Raw genomic sequence first — 15,439 nt, forward strand, 5'->3', positions numbered from 1 at the left:
GCCTCTGGTGGCTGCCTGTTAATTGATGCTCGTGCGTCTCGTGCGAATGCCCCGTGGGGACAACACTGGTCCAACGCGCCAAAAAATTATCATTTTGGGGGTATCATTATCACAACTACACAATTAATCTGCCCTTCGGTGAGCAGTAGGTAATGGCAACACACCAAGGAACGACTCCTCCGTGGAAAACAACGATTATAGTCAGCACGTCACTGCAGGTAAGTTAAGGGTTGAGTTTGGTTTCGATTGGCGGTTAAGTTACCTAAATGAAGTTGCTAGCTATCTAGCTAAACCAATTCCACAAGCAAAAAACGCAAAATGTATGCGAAGATGAACGTAAATTGGGCAAAATATTACTCTGACTAAAACATTTTGCTTGACTTTTAAGTGTATCTTGCTTACGTTCATTTATAATCTTTATTTTCCCAGAACCATGGTACAGACAGGATGCTCAGCGCGCGACAGCACCGAATCCGATTTTCAGACAGCGTTGAGCCCGGGGCCTTTATTTTCCCCCTGTCAGGTATATCTGCTTTATATAATAACCTTTAATACCAGCCACATAGAGCCCTCTGGACAAGTAGTTATCCAATACACCTGCGGCACATGTTTGAACCCAGAATGCAACATTAACTTTGCACAAACAAAGGGCTCCTACTTTTGATAGGCTGTCACTGGATCATTAACTGGACTTGACATCACAGATCATGTTCTTTGTAAGCCTATCTGCAATGGGTTGTAAGCTGACAGTAAACAATGCCATTTTGTGTTGAATTTAATAAGGGTGACATCAATAACTTACTTGCCTAGGTATTGCATTTCTGTTGGTTGACCCTCAAGACCTCTCGGTGCGATTTGAGGAATCTGGACTCATTGAGAAGATAAAGACGTTTGTGCAAGTGCACCGCAACAGTTTTATTCTTCTACACGCCCCCTTTAATGGCAAAGAGGACTTGGAAATCATGTCCGTGATTCAACACAGGTAGATAGGGTTACCCCCTTGTTCTGCCTGGCTGGCACTAATGTAGCAAGGACTGACATCAGCATTGCAATTTTAAGATTTATATTTGTGTAGCCATACTTGATGATAATAATAATAATAACAATTAGGCAATGTAGTAATAATGCAATAATTGAGGGAGCATTTTTCTCTTTTAGATTCTTTGGCAGCAATCTCAGGATCCTGCCTGTGCGAAACAATGACGAGATTGTCAAAGGAATGTTGACAATTGCCAAGGTAAAGATAAAGGCAGTGCACAAAAGTTATTTGGTCATTCTAGATAATAAATTACACATGCACGTTGTTCCTTCCCTCATTTGTTTGCAGGCCACCAGTAAGCCCCATGTAGATAGTATCCGTGACCGGATGTCTTTGGCTCGGGCTCGCATCATTGAAAGCAGTCCTGTGTGGGAGATGCTAAGAGACTTTCTTTGAAGCTCAACAGGTGATCCAGCATTTTCAGTTTTATTTGATGCTAACCAGTACAAGCCTTGGTGAATATACAAAAGCAAAGGTGAAATATGTGTTTCAGTATGTTAGCACAGTTTATTCTGTTTTTTCATTGTTTGCAATAACTTTAGCAAAATTCACATTTATCCAATGCATGTCTTATTAATCGGTCAAATAAAAACTAAAATAAAACTGTTTGTAGAAATATAAGCCAGTGGTCTGAAGTGACACTTGAGCACAAGCGGGCTTGGTTTAGTTTGGGATCTTCAGCTTTTCCTGTGTGATCTCTTCAATACGGACGATAATACTCTCCATCAGGTCAAATGTCACCAAAGCACTCTGCAACACCTGAGACACATGAGAACAGTCAGCTTGTTCCTACGTACCATAGGAGGCCAAAATCAAAATGATAATAGAAAAAAAGTCTGTTTCTGTACCTGGTGCTGGACCTCTGGGGACATATTGGACACTTCCTCATGTTTCACTGTTATGCTTTTGACTAATCTGGCAGATCTAGCAGCATCTCTACCTTCTGTGGGAGGAAAATAGAGAGAGTTCACAGTGTGAAAGCAGACTTTTGTACCACCATTTGTGCAAGGTTATTTCAATGTCATTTTGTTACATAGATTAGCAGCTGTTGCCTACCTTTTGCTTTAAGCTTTTGATCCTCCCTCAGTGCCTTCAGCTCAGCTGAATAATATGCTCTTGATATGCTGATACACACACGCAGTAATTGTAGGTATTCGTCTTTGATCCTGCACATCTCTTCCCACACACCTGTCTGAAGGACGGAGGGGTAAATGATCAGCCTTCTACATTAACCAGGCTAACTGGCAGAAGAGCAGCGAACGTGTTGAATTAGACTGACTTACAGTGCTCTTCAGCTCTTTATCTCTGATAAGGAGATAGCGTAGGAGATTCAGACTCTCCATTATCCTGCACAAACAAAGACAGGTCATCGCTTAATGGTTCAGTGTGGACGAAGTGTCCCACTTCTGACGTTTCTTCTCACAATTTGAAATTGATTGCGTCACATATTTTTACATCTAAATCTACATTAATTTAGCTCAGTATGTCATGAAATGTAGTCTTCATTTTAGTGGCAGATAGATCGATAGACTCTTAACATACCAAAACACACCAGAGATACATAGCTAGAGCATTTCTTGTATACAATATATATGTGGTTTGTGAAGAAGCCAAACAAAAGCTCCTGTGTGCAGCATTTGATAAACTTCTGACTGTCCACAATGTCACTAAGGGACTTCTCAGGCTGACAAAACATCTGTGGTGCTTTGGGAAATATTAAATGTATGTTATGTGTAGTTAATGGATTATGCCTAGTGTAGACTTAAAAGTTAAGAAATGAGCAGCTTAGTCTGTGCATGAAACCGTTGTTCATGTTCCTTACCTGTCCATACTGTTAAGCAAATCTGTCTCAACACCTTGTGGCAAATATAACACCAGTCCCAGCAGCAAGAGGAACTCCTCTCCCAGGAACCATTTGTTGGCATTACCCGGCTGGAGGAGAGTTAACAACATTAGACACCTTCAAATCAAATCACCAGATCAAGTAGCACCAGAGCCATCAAAAGTAAGGTCAAATAAGAAGGCAGGATCTTCTCAATTCTTATGACAGAGTTATGTATGCACATATTTTATCTCACCCCCATTGAAAATTCTACTTGATTCTTGATGTTTTTCACTATATAACTCTCTACTCCTGCATGGTTGCTGGTTTTTAACATGCACCTGCAACAGAAATATGACTTTTGTTAATAAACTTCAGATCAGTAGGCTACAAGATAAGATGTAGCTGCAGACAATACTAAAATAAAACAGCAAAGAAAAATAATTGGGTGGAATACAACAGCTGTTTAAACTAGGAAGAATGGGTTCAAAATATGAAACGTAGATAACCTATATACAAAATGATGTAGTAGATACTAAATACATTTGACAGTGGAAGATTTTTTAAGGAACCACATGCATATAAAGCACAAATACAGTACTCATGATTCTCTCACCTGAAGAACTTGTGCTTTGCTTCAGCATCTAATTTATTGATGAAGAGCTGGAAAACCTGCAGTCCTGACTTTCTCTGGGGAAGCAGCAATCACACAAAAAAGAAAGTTCAACAAATTCATGTGTTTCACAGTATCGCGCATGTAAAACACATTCCTCATGTGTACTCACCAAATGCTGCATCGGGCAGTCAGTAAGAATTTGCTGCAGGTTCTGTGAATTTCAGCGCACCACAAGTCACTAATTGGCCAAAAGCACTAAGATAGTTCACTGATTTTTAATCAACTACATCTGGAGATCACTATGCTGGCAATAATAATTGTATTCGTAGAATTACCAGTAGAGATTCATTGCTTTAATTTGGATTAAAATGATTATTATATTTTTGTTTTTATATTTTAGCCTAATCCTACACCCAAACTCATCACCTCAAAGTAATTCAGATATTAAGCGATTCAGTGGTACTGACGAACACCCTGCCAGACCGCTGCAAGTAAACTGTGCTCGTTTTGTGATAGGTGACAGTAAAATTCTTAATGCAGCTTTTACGACTGTAAAACTCAGCCTGATGACATGCTCGTCTTACCTGTGGCACGCTGTAGAAGCCCTTCAGTTCCAGTAGACTCACTGGAAGGCTGTTGTCCTGCACGTTCTCCAAGCTTTTTGCATACAGTGCCTGAGTAAAAATAAAACGATGCCCAATAAATATGACGTTTTCTGCTTTCATTATTTCCCCCCATCATGTTTCTGCACGTTGATGTGGCCTTACCAGTCCTTTGAGCAAGTGCGATTCCTTTTTGCTGTCAAATAAACAAGATTATAGATCACCCTAAGAAATCAATAATTTTAAATCAACAGTTATATTCAGTTCATAATATATTGACAGCGTACCTACTGAGTAGCTGATTGATGTATTCCATGTTGCACTGAAGAACAAATACAGGACTGGAAGAGCAGGAAAACGGTACGATGTCAAAACAGGACAGTAAAATTAAGCACTTTCTGTTCTGTATGTCAGTGAATGTGCATCAACACTCTGACCAGATTTACGGATTTTCATCATTTCACCTGAATACTGCTGGAAAGCTGTCTATGCTCATGAGCTGGACAAACAGCAGGTAAGCCAGACAAGCTCTTGACTCCTTTGACTGACTGTTGTCCGTCTGGGTGCTTTTCTTCAGAGAGCTGAAGAACAGCAGCTCTGGGAGAGACTGTTTGATTGCAGGTAGAGTGACCTGTAGGGTTAGTGAAGCACAGTGACGTTGTTGTTAAAGGAACGAAATCCCACTGCAACATCACTGTTCGACTGCAAGAAAACTTGCTCCTACCATTATCTCTGTTGCAAAGAGCCACAGTGTGGATTTTCTGTGTCGGTTCAGGTCAGCCTCGAGCAAAGGCTCTCTCAAGCTCCTCATGCAGCTGCAGATAATCACAACTGAGCCTTTTACAACTGTAGCCTTTTACAACTGTTTTTTCATTAGTGCTATACCTCCAGGTATAGTGCCGAGGCAACTAGTGCCAAAGTGTTAAACACATCATACATCAATTCTTTGTTGTCAACTGCATGAATTACAGTTTTTCTCAGTCGCTTTGGTACAATTTTTAGATCATCAGTGAAATTCTCAAATCCTTTTGGTCAACCTCTACATCATCTAGTCACTTTTTATGTAAGTCTGTAGCCCAACAGCCTAAGAGCAATGAAATGGTAAAATAAATTACAGTACAAACAGTCAAGGTGCAAATGTGCCCCAAATACATATGTGTCACTTTGTTCTGTTGAAATTATATAAAATATGCTGGATGCCTTGTGCGTCACTTTGTGTTGAAAAGTGGTGGGGACATAGGGGCTCAGATTAGGAGTGTGAAGAGACACTTAGCTCACAAGACATCACGATACGCGATATTAGTTACTTAAGTTATTTTTTTTGTACAATGCATTACATTTAAATTTTTCATTTAGCTGACGCTTTTATCCAAAGCTACTCACAATTACTAAGTACGTCAGAGGTCACACGCTTCTGGAGCAACTAGGGGTTAAGTATCTTGTGTCTCACAGTGGATTCGAACCCGGGTCTTACACCAAAGTCTCTCACACCAAAGGCATGTGTCTTATCCACTGTCCCATCACCACCCCAATGCACGTTTATTTCTTCTATATGTTAATTGCATTGCATGTTTTATAATTTGCAAATAAACCTTTCTAAAAGCATTTTCATTTATTTAACTGCCAGCTGTATTTCAGAACTTGTCCCCAGCGTAAATGACACCTATGTGCATTTTCAATCATTTTCATCCAAGTCTTAGCTATAGTTTACATCAGAGAATACACTGTTTGACAACATGGTTAAGTACTTTCACTATCTTGTTTAGCAGCAATGACACAAGGACTTTTCGTACTGACATGTTCATTGGCACAAATATTTGAAAGATAAACTAAGGATTTTGAGCAGGTTATAGGCTTATGCAGGCAATCCATTGTGTGATGCTGTTTGAACAAATTGCTTTTGTAATAGCAGAAAATAGTTTCTTCCTACATTTATTATTTTATGCACGTTCTATTATTACTATTATTGTTCATATATATTGTGTCTATCCTTAACCTTTGTTAATTATTATATTCAATATAATAGTCTGTCCACATATGTAGGGTTAGGTCAGAGCTGTGAGATTGTCTAAGTGTTTTCCTTTCTTGCCATTCCTCTTCTCTCCTTGAATGTTCATTTAAGGCTGAGAGAGCATCTCTGTTCCCTAAAACATAGAAATCTAGACTTTGTCAGTGATTATGCATCCCTTTGCTCTGGGCCAGATGTTTGAAGCTGCCTTATGCAGCAGGTCTCTGGTCCAGGTGATTTTCTTTGTAGTACATCTCTGTCATTCTCTTTTTCTAATAAATTCTTCAAAGACAACAGTTTGTTGTAACTCAATTATTTGCTCAATGCCTCACCAGCAATACAGTTTCCACGACAGTTTTGAGAAATGCACTTGTTGTTAAAGATGATCTGATAAATGTACTGAAGCGACTGAGATAAACTGTAACACTTTGGAAACATCTGAATATTTTGAATAACATTTGAATATTTTGTTAGCTTTTCTTTACTTCAGCTGGGGAAAAAACTACTCTAAAACATGGGTAATAATGACCCTAGTTTAAACAATAATAATGAAAAAGTACATTGAAAAATTACAATAAGACAGACAGAAACCTACAACTTGAGAAGCTCAGTCTTCAGCTCCTCATGCTCAGAAGTGGTGGCATAGTTTCCATTTTTCCTCTTCACCTCCTCTATAAATGGCTTTGTAAACGCAGCCAAGGCGCTGCAGCAGCGACACAGGCCGTGCTCATCAGCCTCCTCCTGCTGCTGGGTGTATGGTACAGGCAGCCGGGTCAACTGCTCCTGCAGGGCGCACAGAGCCAAGCCCACACAGGCTGCCTTTCTCTCCTCCAGCTGAAGCAGCACTTGTCAGGACACATTTTGTACAGCGGGGGGAGCCAAACACCATGATTTTCTTTTTAACTGTATTTGCATGATTAACAGTAAAGCATCCATAAATACATCTAGCAATAGTAAGCATTATAATGGATTAACTCTATTCATATATTATGCAAGAATTACAGATGTCATAGAGAGTGATGACTTTCTCTCTGGAGGTTGAAGATGTATGAGTAGGTTACCTTTTTGAAGATGTGGAAGAAGTGCTAAGATGGTCTCAGAAATGGCACCTGGATCGATGTCTTCAATTAGTGCAAGCAAGCTATGCATGAGTTCATTTGGGCTGCAGGTCTAGACAACAGAACAGATATTAACCCAATGTATAGGCGTGTCTATTTATTAACACTGCTCAAAAAAATTAAGGGAACAGTTAAATCACACATTAGAACTCGATAAACGAAATAGTTAAAAGTTCAAAATCTTCACTGTACATTGTATGATTAATTGGGAACAAAATGACGTAGCAATGGTTAATGGAAACCAAAACTCATCAACCAATTGAGGGCTGGACTAAAACTCACAGGTTGATCCAACTTGCGTGACTTTCATCACTAATAATGTGACTCAGTAGTGTGTATGCGCTCCCGACAGCATATGGGCATGCTCCTCATGAGACGGCAGATGGTGTCCTGGGGGATGTCCTCCCAGACCTGGATCAGGGCATCAGTGAGTTCCTGGACAGTCTGTGGTACGAGTTGGTGGCGTCGGATGCACCGATACAAAACGACCTAGAAGTTCTAAATTGGATTCAGGACTGCGGAAGGCGAGGGCCAGTCAGTGGCATCAATGCCTTCATTATCCAGGAACTGCATACACACTCTGGCCACATGAGGCCGGGTATTGTCCTGCACCAGGAGGAACCCAGGGCCCACTGCACCAGCATATGGTCTGACAAAGGAGCAGATACTGGTTCTGCTGTTGGTTTGATGCCCTTCTACAGCCCTGTCCAGCTCTACTAGTCTAATGCTCTGTCTCCTAGTATCTCCTCCATGCTGTTGAGACTGTGAGTCCGTCTCCTCCATCCTGGAGGAACCTGTGCAACCTGAACGGTCTGCAGGTACCGTGTCATGCTACCAGTAGTGACAAGGACACTAGCAAAACACAAAACTAGACAACAGTCAGTCCGGAAAGATAAGGAGAGAGCAGTTGTCTGTGGCCACCACCAGTAACACCAAACAAGTGACATTGATTCACAATTGTCTATGCTTCCTAACTAGACAGATTCATATCCCATAAGTTTAACTGACTTGATGTTATACTATGATCAATAAGTGTTCCCTTAATTTGTTTGAGCAGTGTAGATGAACCGTTTGGATTTACCCTGGTCAGATGTGTCATGGCGGCCTGGCAGTGATCAAGATTCTTCTCTCTTCGAAGTATTTCATTTACAAGAGGTGCCATGAGAACACAACCCATAGACTTCACAATCCCCTAAGTGCAAGAGAAAAAAATTATTATTATCAGTAACAAGAAAAACAGAGACCCTGTTGCTGAACTTTTGCCGGACCCTTCCTTTCCATTTGCACGTATTGCTATATAAACAGTTGCATGCAACAACAACTGCAGTTTCACACTTGCCTCACATCCGAATAGAATACCAACTGTGGCTTAAAGTGTGAACTAAGTGACTTATATGTTGTAGGAGTCACTAATTAGAATTTGATCAATTATTACTGAACACTGCCTATTTTGTCTCTACATTTTAAGAGGCTCTAATGACATACTGAAAATTAAAGTTCAAGCCACACTGAACTGTAAAAGATTCTCATACACTACATCATGGACATGACCGCAGTTTTTATTAGCATTATAAACACCTGGCAAATGGCTCTGGCTTTAAAAAGCTGAGATGATCAAAATATTCAATACCTTTTGAACTGAATTGAACTACAAATGCACGATGATAGAAATTGTTTTGCTCTACACTGCCTGTATCTCCCTCCATGTCTTAAGTTTTATTCCCATGTTCAAAGCCAGGGTTTTCCTCATTTGATCAATCATCAATCAATCATTGGAAGCCCCGAGAGATTGTTCTGGCCTCAGAGAGTGGAAGGAGGAGGAAATGACACATGCTTCTAAAAGTATGGTACACACAACTGCGTGAGGCTGGCGAGATGGGACTACCAAGGGCACTTAGAGGAGTGCCTTATTGAAGAGGGTTATCAGTGGAGCGAGAAATCTGACTGAATATCTGCTAACCCACACACCTCCAGGTCAAGAGGCTGGCAGGCACAGAGCAGTGGCTGCATGTTAATGTTCAGCACAGTTGTGTAGCATGAAAGTGGCTGCCGCTGTTCGCTTCAGTGGCGACGTGGCTGTTGTTGCTCAGGAGGCTCTGTGACTGTGTATGTGCTTTTACTGCTGTATGACAGATTAACACTGTCTATCCGCTGTCACTTCATACCGGTGTGGCGTGACTACTAGTAGTGAGGGTAGAGGGATAGAGCATATCTGTCTCTGTCAGTTGTGCTGGTGGTGGTGCAGGGGAAATACCTGGTTTTTCGCATCTTGTAGGAATTTCAGTAGTTGTGCGCTGTCACCCTCAGCGAGACAGGCGCATCCCAAATTCTTGAACTTCTGGTAGTCCTCTGGCTTCAGGTCGTCTTCTGGAGTATCTCGCTAAATACAAGGACGGAGGCAAAACACCTGTTAGTTATCACCAGATATTTAAACCATGAGAAACAAGTTTTTTTCTCCTGAAATATTTTATTTTTAATTTTGATAGGTGAAGATGATGGCACGATACAAGGCTGACCGAGCCACCAGTGTGCCAGTTCTTCCTCACTTTGACGCCAGCAACTAATTTATCAAAGTAGGTGCAAGGTCCCCTCACTTGACGGTCGTACGTCACTGCATCATTATGACAGGTGATAATGAGTATGGTTGCCTCAGCTAAATTGTATTACAGTGATAAAATATTGACTTACCCATGTCTGGATTATTTCATTCACCTGATCTTCATTCATCATCAGTTTCTCCTCAGCCCTCACAGGCAATCCTAATATATGTCTTTATTTTGAACGCAACACAACTGAGGCTGTGGCGGCTAAAAGAACCAGTGTTGGCACCAGTATCAAAATGAACGAATGAAGCTCCAGGTTGTCTCGAGGGAGCGAGAGATTTAGTCTGTAGGGGACTCAGACATAAACCTCTTATCTCCCTTTGTGCATGACTTGTAATAGGATTAAACCAGAGCACTTCTGTGTGAGCACAGAAAATGTGGAACCGTCCAGAAGGATCCAGTCGAATAACACTTTCAGTTCTGTTATATGAATACTGCAGAGCTGGTAACACTTTGGAAGGACACCAAATATATTACACAAGGGACCCTTCTGTAAATAGTTTTATATTCCAGTGAGTAAGTAACTGAATGCGTTTGTTCTTATCTAGCACGGTCTGTTACCCACCCACACATCCACTCACTGAAGTATTTGCCTAATTTCCTGCCCTGTAGGTGGGGATATGCCGCTACATACAGTCTGTGATCAAAATAGCAATTCATATGCATTTTCATATGGCTGAAAAATCTGATCTTATCATTTCAGCCGAGAGCCCTTTTCACGATTGCTGCTTCCCCCTAAACGATAACTGTGGAATGCAGCTGTCTTACCTTGTTATTATCTCCCCTTTTTAATAAAGGAACATACCAATGTTTTTTTTTATGTTTTAGCACAAATCAAGACTGTTAGCCATTGTTCAAAGCATGCTGAGGTGTTATAGATTGTTGTATTGTGTTTTCTCTATGGTGTTTAAATCATATTGTATAGACTTGAACGTGACAATTATGTCTGCTTTTGTTATTGTGTGGAGAGGTGTTAGTTGAACTGAGGCTGTAGTTTGTGGTTTGGCCATTAATACACCATTTATATCAATAAGGGTAGAAAGACGCAGCACAATTCGTCAGCATCAAAAAGTACTGCCTCCTAAATGACAATAAAGTTGAATTTTTATATCAGCTTTGGTTTTAGACCGCACATTTATACCTAATACACTCGACAAATTAATCCACCTGTGATACATGCTGGCTGCTCCAGACTTCTCTATATAATTAAATGGAAGAGCCTGTTATACAGGGAAGCACAAGGATTAAAAATGCCTTTCCATGATTGCTTAATGACAACATATTGCTCCTCTGTGCAAACACAAAGGCTTCAAAGCCTCGGATCATCTTTTCCCCTCGGCGTTGGCGTGTGTGTGTGTTATATAATAGAAGTACAATCACTGACTTCCTGCCCCAGCCTGACAGCTTCAGCAAGGGAGCACCTCGAGTCCTGATTTTAGATGAATAGGGAGAGAAGCATGTTTGAACAGTCGGATTTAGCCGACATCTGCCGCTCAGGTTTGCTCTCTGTATTGGTGTGTGATGAAAGCCTTAGACAAAAGCCACAAAGCAAACACAGTACAGACTGCTGCTCACTCCATGTTTGTCACTGATTTTGTCATTCGTAATTGCTGGCTGATGAGGTTTTGTTTTGACAGTGGTCCCAGGGTGCAGGAAATACAAAAGTAAATAATATCTAGGATCAGTACAGTATGTGTTCATGATACTGCTTATGTCTTCCTATGCTTCCAATTGCTGACGTAAAACAATTGTTTAAATCAAATTAAAATACAAATGATGTATAATTCAATTTTGTTCATTGAACTGAGAATGCGCTGTCTGCTGAGGAAGACATTGGAAAGCTCCTGATTAAAATAAAAAAAACTTTTTACTTTGAAAGCAGCCATACGTAGATGGGACCCTCAGTTTTGATTTAGGGGAGAGTGGGGTAAATTGAGCCAGTTTTTACTTGAGGCATCTTTAAAGTGACGACGTGACTGTAATGTCTTCAACGTTTTCAAAATTGGACCTTCCAAAAAAGTTGCCCCCAATGAGGGGTAAATTGAGCCACATCGGGGTCAATGTCATTTCGTCGTGCCAGGTCAAATGCCAGTTCACAAAATTTCATTGCACCTAGATCTTGAACCAGCTAGATTTTTGAAATGTCTCCTAGTTGTTTCATGTGAATGGCGCAATGGAAAAGACACATGTCCTTGGTGTGGGAGACCCGGGTTTAATTCCCACCACAGCAACGGCCAATGTGGCCTTGGGCAAGACACTTAACCCCTAGTTGCTCCAGAGGCGTGCGACCTCTGACATGTATAGCAATTGTAAGTCACTTTGGATAAAAGCGTCAGCTTAATGAGTGAATGAATGAGTATCACTTTAAAGTGATCCTGTTGATCTTCATGTCCCATGCCACCTGACGGATGGACTTCCCATTCTGTACCTCTCCCACTACCTAATCCAAAAGAGGAGTTGAAGCCCTGTGTGTCTTCAGTTTAGAGAAGCATGGCATGATGGCTTCTGGTCTAAAATTAATTTTGGTGATTAAATGAAGAATGCAATGTAGAATTACAGTAAAATTGTTTGCTCAACTTCCCTGAGGTCATCTGGCTCTAACTACCCCATCCCTGCCAATTTAACACACTTGTGTCACAGCATGCTAACATCACGCTAACAGTACAGTCTCATACTGTAACTTCCTAAAGCACTAGCACATGTGTGAGATTTTGTCAGACTTGTCTGTAATTGCTTAGACGCAACAATCATAACTCCTTGAATATAACAGACCTCTCTCTCCATCAGTGTGCATAAAATGGATCTTAAAAAATGTGTGATCACGTGACCAGTTTTGTCTGTGGTTGCCAAGAAGCAAAGGGTAGCTAAACTTCCTCACAGGCTCAAATTAACCCGTTCTCCCATACATCTGAACGATGGTTTGTGGTCTAAAATGATTTTCTATTTTTTTATAGTCATGACTACAAAATACTGAAAACATGCCAGAAAAAAACACTCGTTAAGCTTCAGAGTTACATTTTTCAGTACAAAGTATCCCAGTGCCTTGATGAGTGAGTAAAAGCAGTGATCCCTTTCTAACTCAGGAGGGCACTGTTTGCTTGGAGCGCTATATCTGTGACTGCAGAATGAAAGGATGGATTCAGCACCTCATTGTTACATAGGCAGTGGTGAAAGTGTTCAGATATTATACGGAAGTAAAAATAGAAATACCACAATGTAAACATATACCATTATAAGTAAAAGTCCTGCATTGATCATTCTTCTTTATCAGCAAAATATACTCACGGCTCCTGGTGGCTTCTAATCTCAAGTATTTCTACAACATTGATATTCAGTAAATAAGCCCAAGCTCTAAAGCTGAAAAAACATTTAAAGGTATTATTTATTTACTGCTTCAACAGAACTATGTGGGTGCATTTTGATCAGGTTTGATTAACATTGACCTGGTTCACTGTCATCAGATTCTGATTCAAGTGTTACTAAATCCTGACTGGTGCAGATAAAGATCTGCAGAATCTCCTTTTTCCAGATAAGCTCCCAGTTAAAAATGTAGTGTAGTGGTCAACGTATTAATGAAGACAGCATAAAATTCTACTACTGCATGTATAACATGGAGGAAATTAATTACTTTGAAATGTGCATTATTTGTCTTTGTTGTATACAGACTTTTGGCTTGGCTTAAATGATTTGTCAGAACCTTCTCTTGGATTTGGTTTGATAATTAAATGACGTACAGCAGTGGCTAATGGCGTACCGTGTGGCCACTGCAACCTGTATCATTGTGTCAGTGTGAAATCACACTATCACACACAATCTGCAGCTTTACACTTGCAATTTATCTTAGAGCAGCAAGTAAATTTGTTTGGAAGCCCCGACTGAAGTATCCATTTCCATGAATGAATATCCTGAGCAATCTCCAGGTCAGGTGAAGAGACTGTATGACAGTCTGTGTGCTGTTTAGGCATGTGGGGAGCGGCCCACAGTGTTCAGAGGCGTACATGTATCTCAGGTCACTGAGATCACATATCCATTTATATTTAATTTGCTGGACTACAACAACACACTTGTGTAACAAGTTGTGTAGAGGATGGTCTTGTATACGTTCCAACTCCAGTAGATGAGTTCAGGACCATAGTCTAAGTTTTAAATGTATTTTTTCTGTAATGAAACTTGAAGGTACAACTTGTGTTTTTGAAGATGTAGCTGAAGGTTTATTACATGTTGATATGTCCCGATAGAACACAAGATACAGTGACATTAGTTTGTTCTTTGACTGGAAGAAAAAGCAGGAATCAACAAGACTGACTATCATTTCAGTTGTGCAGCAGATGGAGTACAGTATTTATGGAGCAGTCTCTTATACAAACAGGCAGCAGTCCTTTGAGAGTGAGAGAAAGCCTCTCCATTCTCCCTTTCCATCCCATATTTCCTTGGTGACCTCTTAGAGAGCAAGAGGTTCTAAGTGAACTATTTATCCAGTCGGCTTCCCCCGGAGGCTTCCGCAGACTGCTGCAAGCTTTCCTGTCTGCCCAAGGCCCCGCTGTGCATGTCAAGAAAAACTGTCATGTTTAGGGCCTCTGCTGCTTCAGCTTCACCGCTGTTTTCGGAGCTGGGCAGATGAATTTGATTTTATGATATTTTTAATACAATCCAGATTTGCTTTTTGATTGCTGCTTTAAGGTTTGATCTAAAAAAAAATGCATTGAAATGTTAAATTTACACAAATCACAACAAACAATAAATACATAAATAAATAAAAGCCACAGACGACAAGCTGTTCATGGAACACTGAAAACTTCAATCTGAAAGAAGAAATTACAGACAAACCACTGGATGGTATTTTGTCAATCAAGCCATCTGGATGTTAAGTTATACGTGTACATATCTAGAAGCAGTAGTGGAAGAAGTATTCAGATTCAGTAGCAATATCACACTAGCAAATTAAAAGGCATCATATTTCTCTCTGAACTGTAGTGGAGTTTAAGTGTAAAGTAGCACTAAATGGAAATCCAATACTTAATAAACTAAGTACTTCTTGTCTGACCTGCTGATGAAGGAACCTTACATTGCCATACTGTATGGTGTGTTTTCATGGATGAGTAGATTTTGAAGGCTGTGCACTAATTTATTGCTTGCCAGTCTCAACCTTCTCATTTGTTCAAGCAGTAGATGTTTGTTGCTATGCAAATATCTGGCCACCTTGCTAAGTGTCTACTTACCGTAAACTGGTTCACCTGTGTCTATGCTGGTTAAGTGGCTTCTGTGCTGCAATATAGTTGTGGCTCTGAGGAATGCCAGATTGCTGCAAATGTTTTGTCTTCTTCTGTAAATAAGGTGACGTCGTGCAATCCTCTCCCAGTCATCATTTGCTTAAAAGCATTACAAAATCACTAAACTCAGCAACATTGTTGTTTTTCTATAAACAATGCTTACATTACTCATAATCCACAGATTTGTGGACTGTTTTAATTTTTTTTAAACTAGTTCCAATGAAAACGGTCAGTGAGTGACAAGGATATGTTTCTGGATAGGGAAGTTGCTTCTGAGGTTTTTCAAAATTTTTCAAAAAAAAATTCTGGTCCACTTACTTGCTTTTTCACCAGAATAAAGTTCCACTGACAGTTATTTTTC

General features: G+C 40.3%; 2 protein-coding genes across 3 annotated transcripts; one reads left to right on the plus strand and one right to left on the minus strand.

Moving 5' to 3' along the window:
- The first annotated feature begins 31 nt into the window (after positions 1-31).
- Positions 32-1,660, plus strand: LOC119901208 (uncharacterized protein C1orf146-like). Of its 2 annotated transcripts, none has more exons than XM_038716768.1 (5): positions 32-218; positions 430-523; positions 841-982; positions 1,159-1,237; positions 1,328-1,660. In XM_038716768.1, the coding sequence occupies exons 1-5, from the start codon at positions 153-155 to the stop codon at positions 1,433-1,435; spliced, it is 489 nt and encodes a 162-aa protein (XP_038572696.1). In that variant the 5' UTR covers positions 32-152; the 3' UTR covers positions 1,436-1,660. The 2 variants fall into 2 exon arrangements, with proteins under 2 accessions (XP_038572696.1, XP_038572695.1); XM_038716767.1 differs by having other exon boundaries at positions 35-218; positions 811-982.
- Positions 1,661-1,680: 20 nt separating this feature from the next.
- Positions 1,681-9,932, minus strand: LOC119901371 (glomulin-like). Its single transcript, XM_038716998.1, has 18 exons — positions 9,894-9,932; positions 9,460-9,585; positions 8,287-8,397; positions 7,149-7,257; positions 6,683-6,932; positions 4,804-4,894; positions 4,544-4,710; positions 4,367-4,420; positions 4,245-4,275; positions 4,062-4,151; positions 3,647-3,688; positions 3,478-3,551; positions 3,118-3,202; positions 2,862-2,971; positions 2,323-2,386; positions 2,096-2,231; positions 1,888-1,982; positions 1,681-1,798 (listed from the first exon to the last, which is right to left on the minus strand). Exons 1-18 carry the CDS (start codon positions 9,930-9,932, stop codon positions 1,703-1,705), a joined length of 1,770 nt encoding a protein of 589 aa, XP_038572926.1. The 3' UTR covers positions 1,681-1,702.
- Between the last annotated feature and the right edge of the window lie 5,507 nt (positions 9,933-15,439).

The sequence above is a fragment of the Micropterus salmoides genome, unplaced genomic scaffold (genome assembly GCF_014851395.1).
Source record: "Micropterus salmoides isolate LMB-PRFRI ecotype aquatic unplaced genomic scaffold, ASM1485139v1 Ms_hic_scaffold_13, whole genome shotgun sequence".
Classification (NCBI taxonomy): domain Eukaryota; kingdom Metazoa; phylum Chordata; class Actinopteri; order Centrarchiformes; family Centrarchidae; genus Micropterus; species Micropterus salmoides.

Bases quoted from the DNA above. Each gene is read 5' to 3' on its own strand.
- LOC119901371 (XM_038716998.1), bottom strand. From the start codon at position 9,932: ATGAATGAAGATCAGGTGAATGAAATAATCCAGACATGG. The intron at 7,258-8,286 runs GTAAATCCAAAC...TCTGTTGTCTAG, and splicing joins CCATGACACATCTGACCAGG to ACCTGCAGCCCAAATGAACT. The intron at 4,895-6,682 runs GTAGGTTTCTGT...GATTATCTGCAG, and splicing joins AAGACTGAGCTTCTCAAGTT to CTGCATGAGGAGCTTGAGAG.
- LOC119901208 (XM_038716767.1), top strand. From the start codon at position 153: ATGGCAACACACCAAGGAACGACTCCTCCGTGGAAAACAACGATTATA. The intron at 219-429 runs GTAAGTTAAGGG...TTATTTTCCCAG, and splicing joins TAGTCAGCACGTCACTGCAG to AACCATGGTACAGACAGGAT. The intron at 524-810 runs GTATATCTGCTT...TTACTTGCCTAG, and splicing joins CTTTATTTTCCCCCTGTCAG to GTATTGCATTTCTGTTGGTT.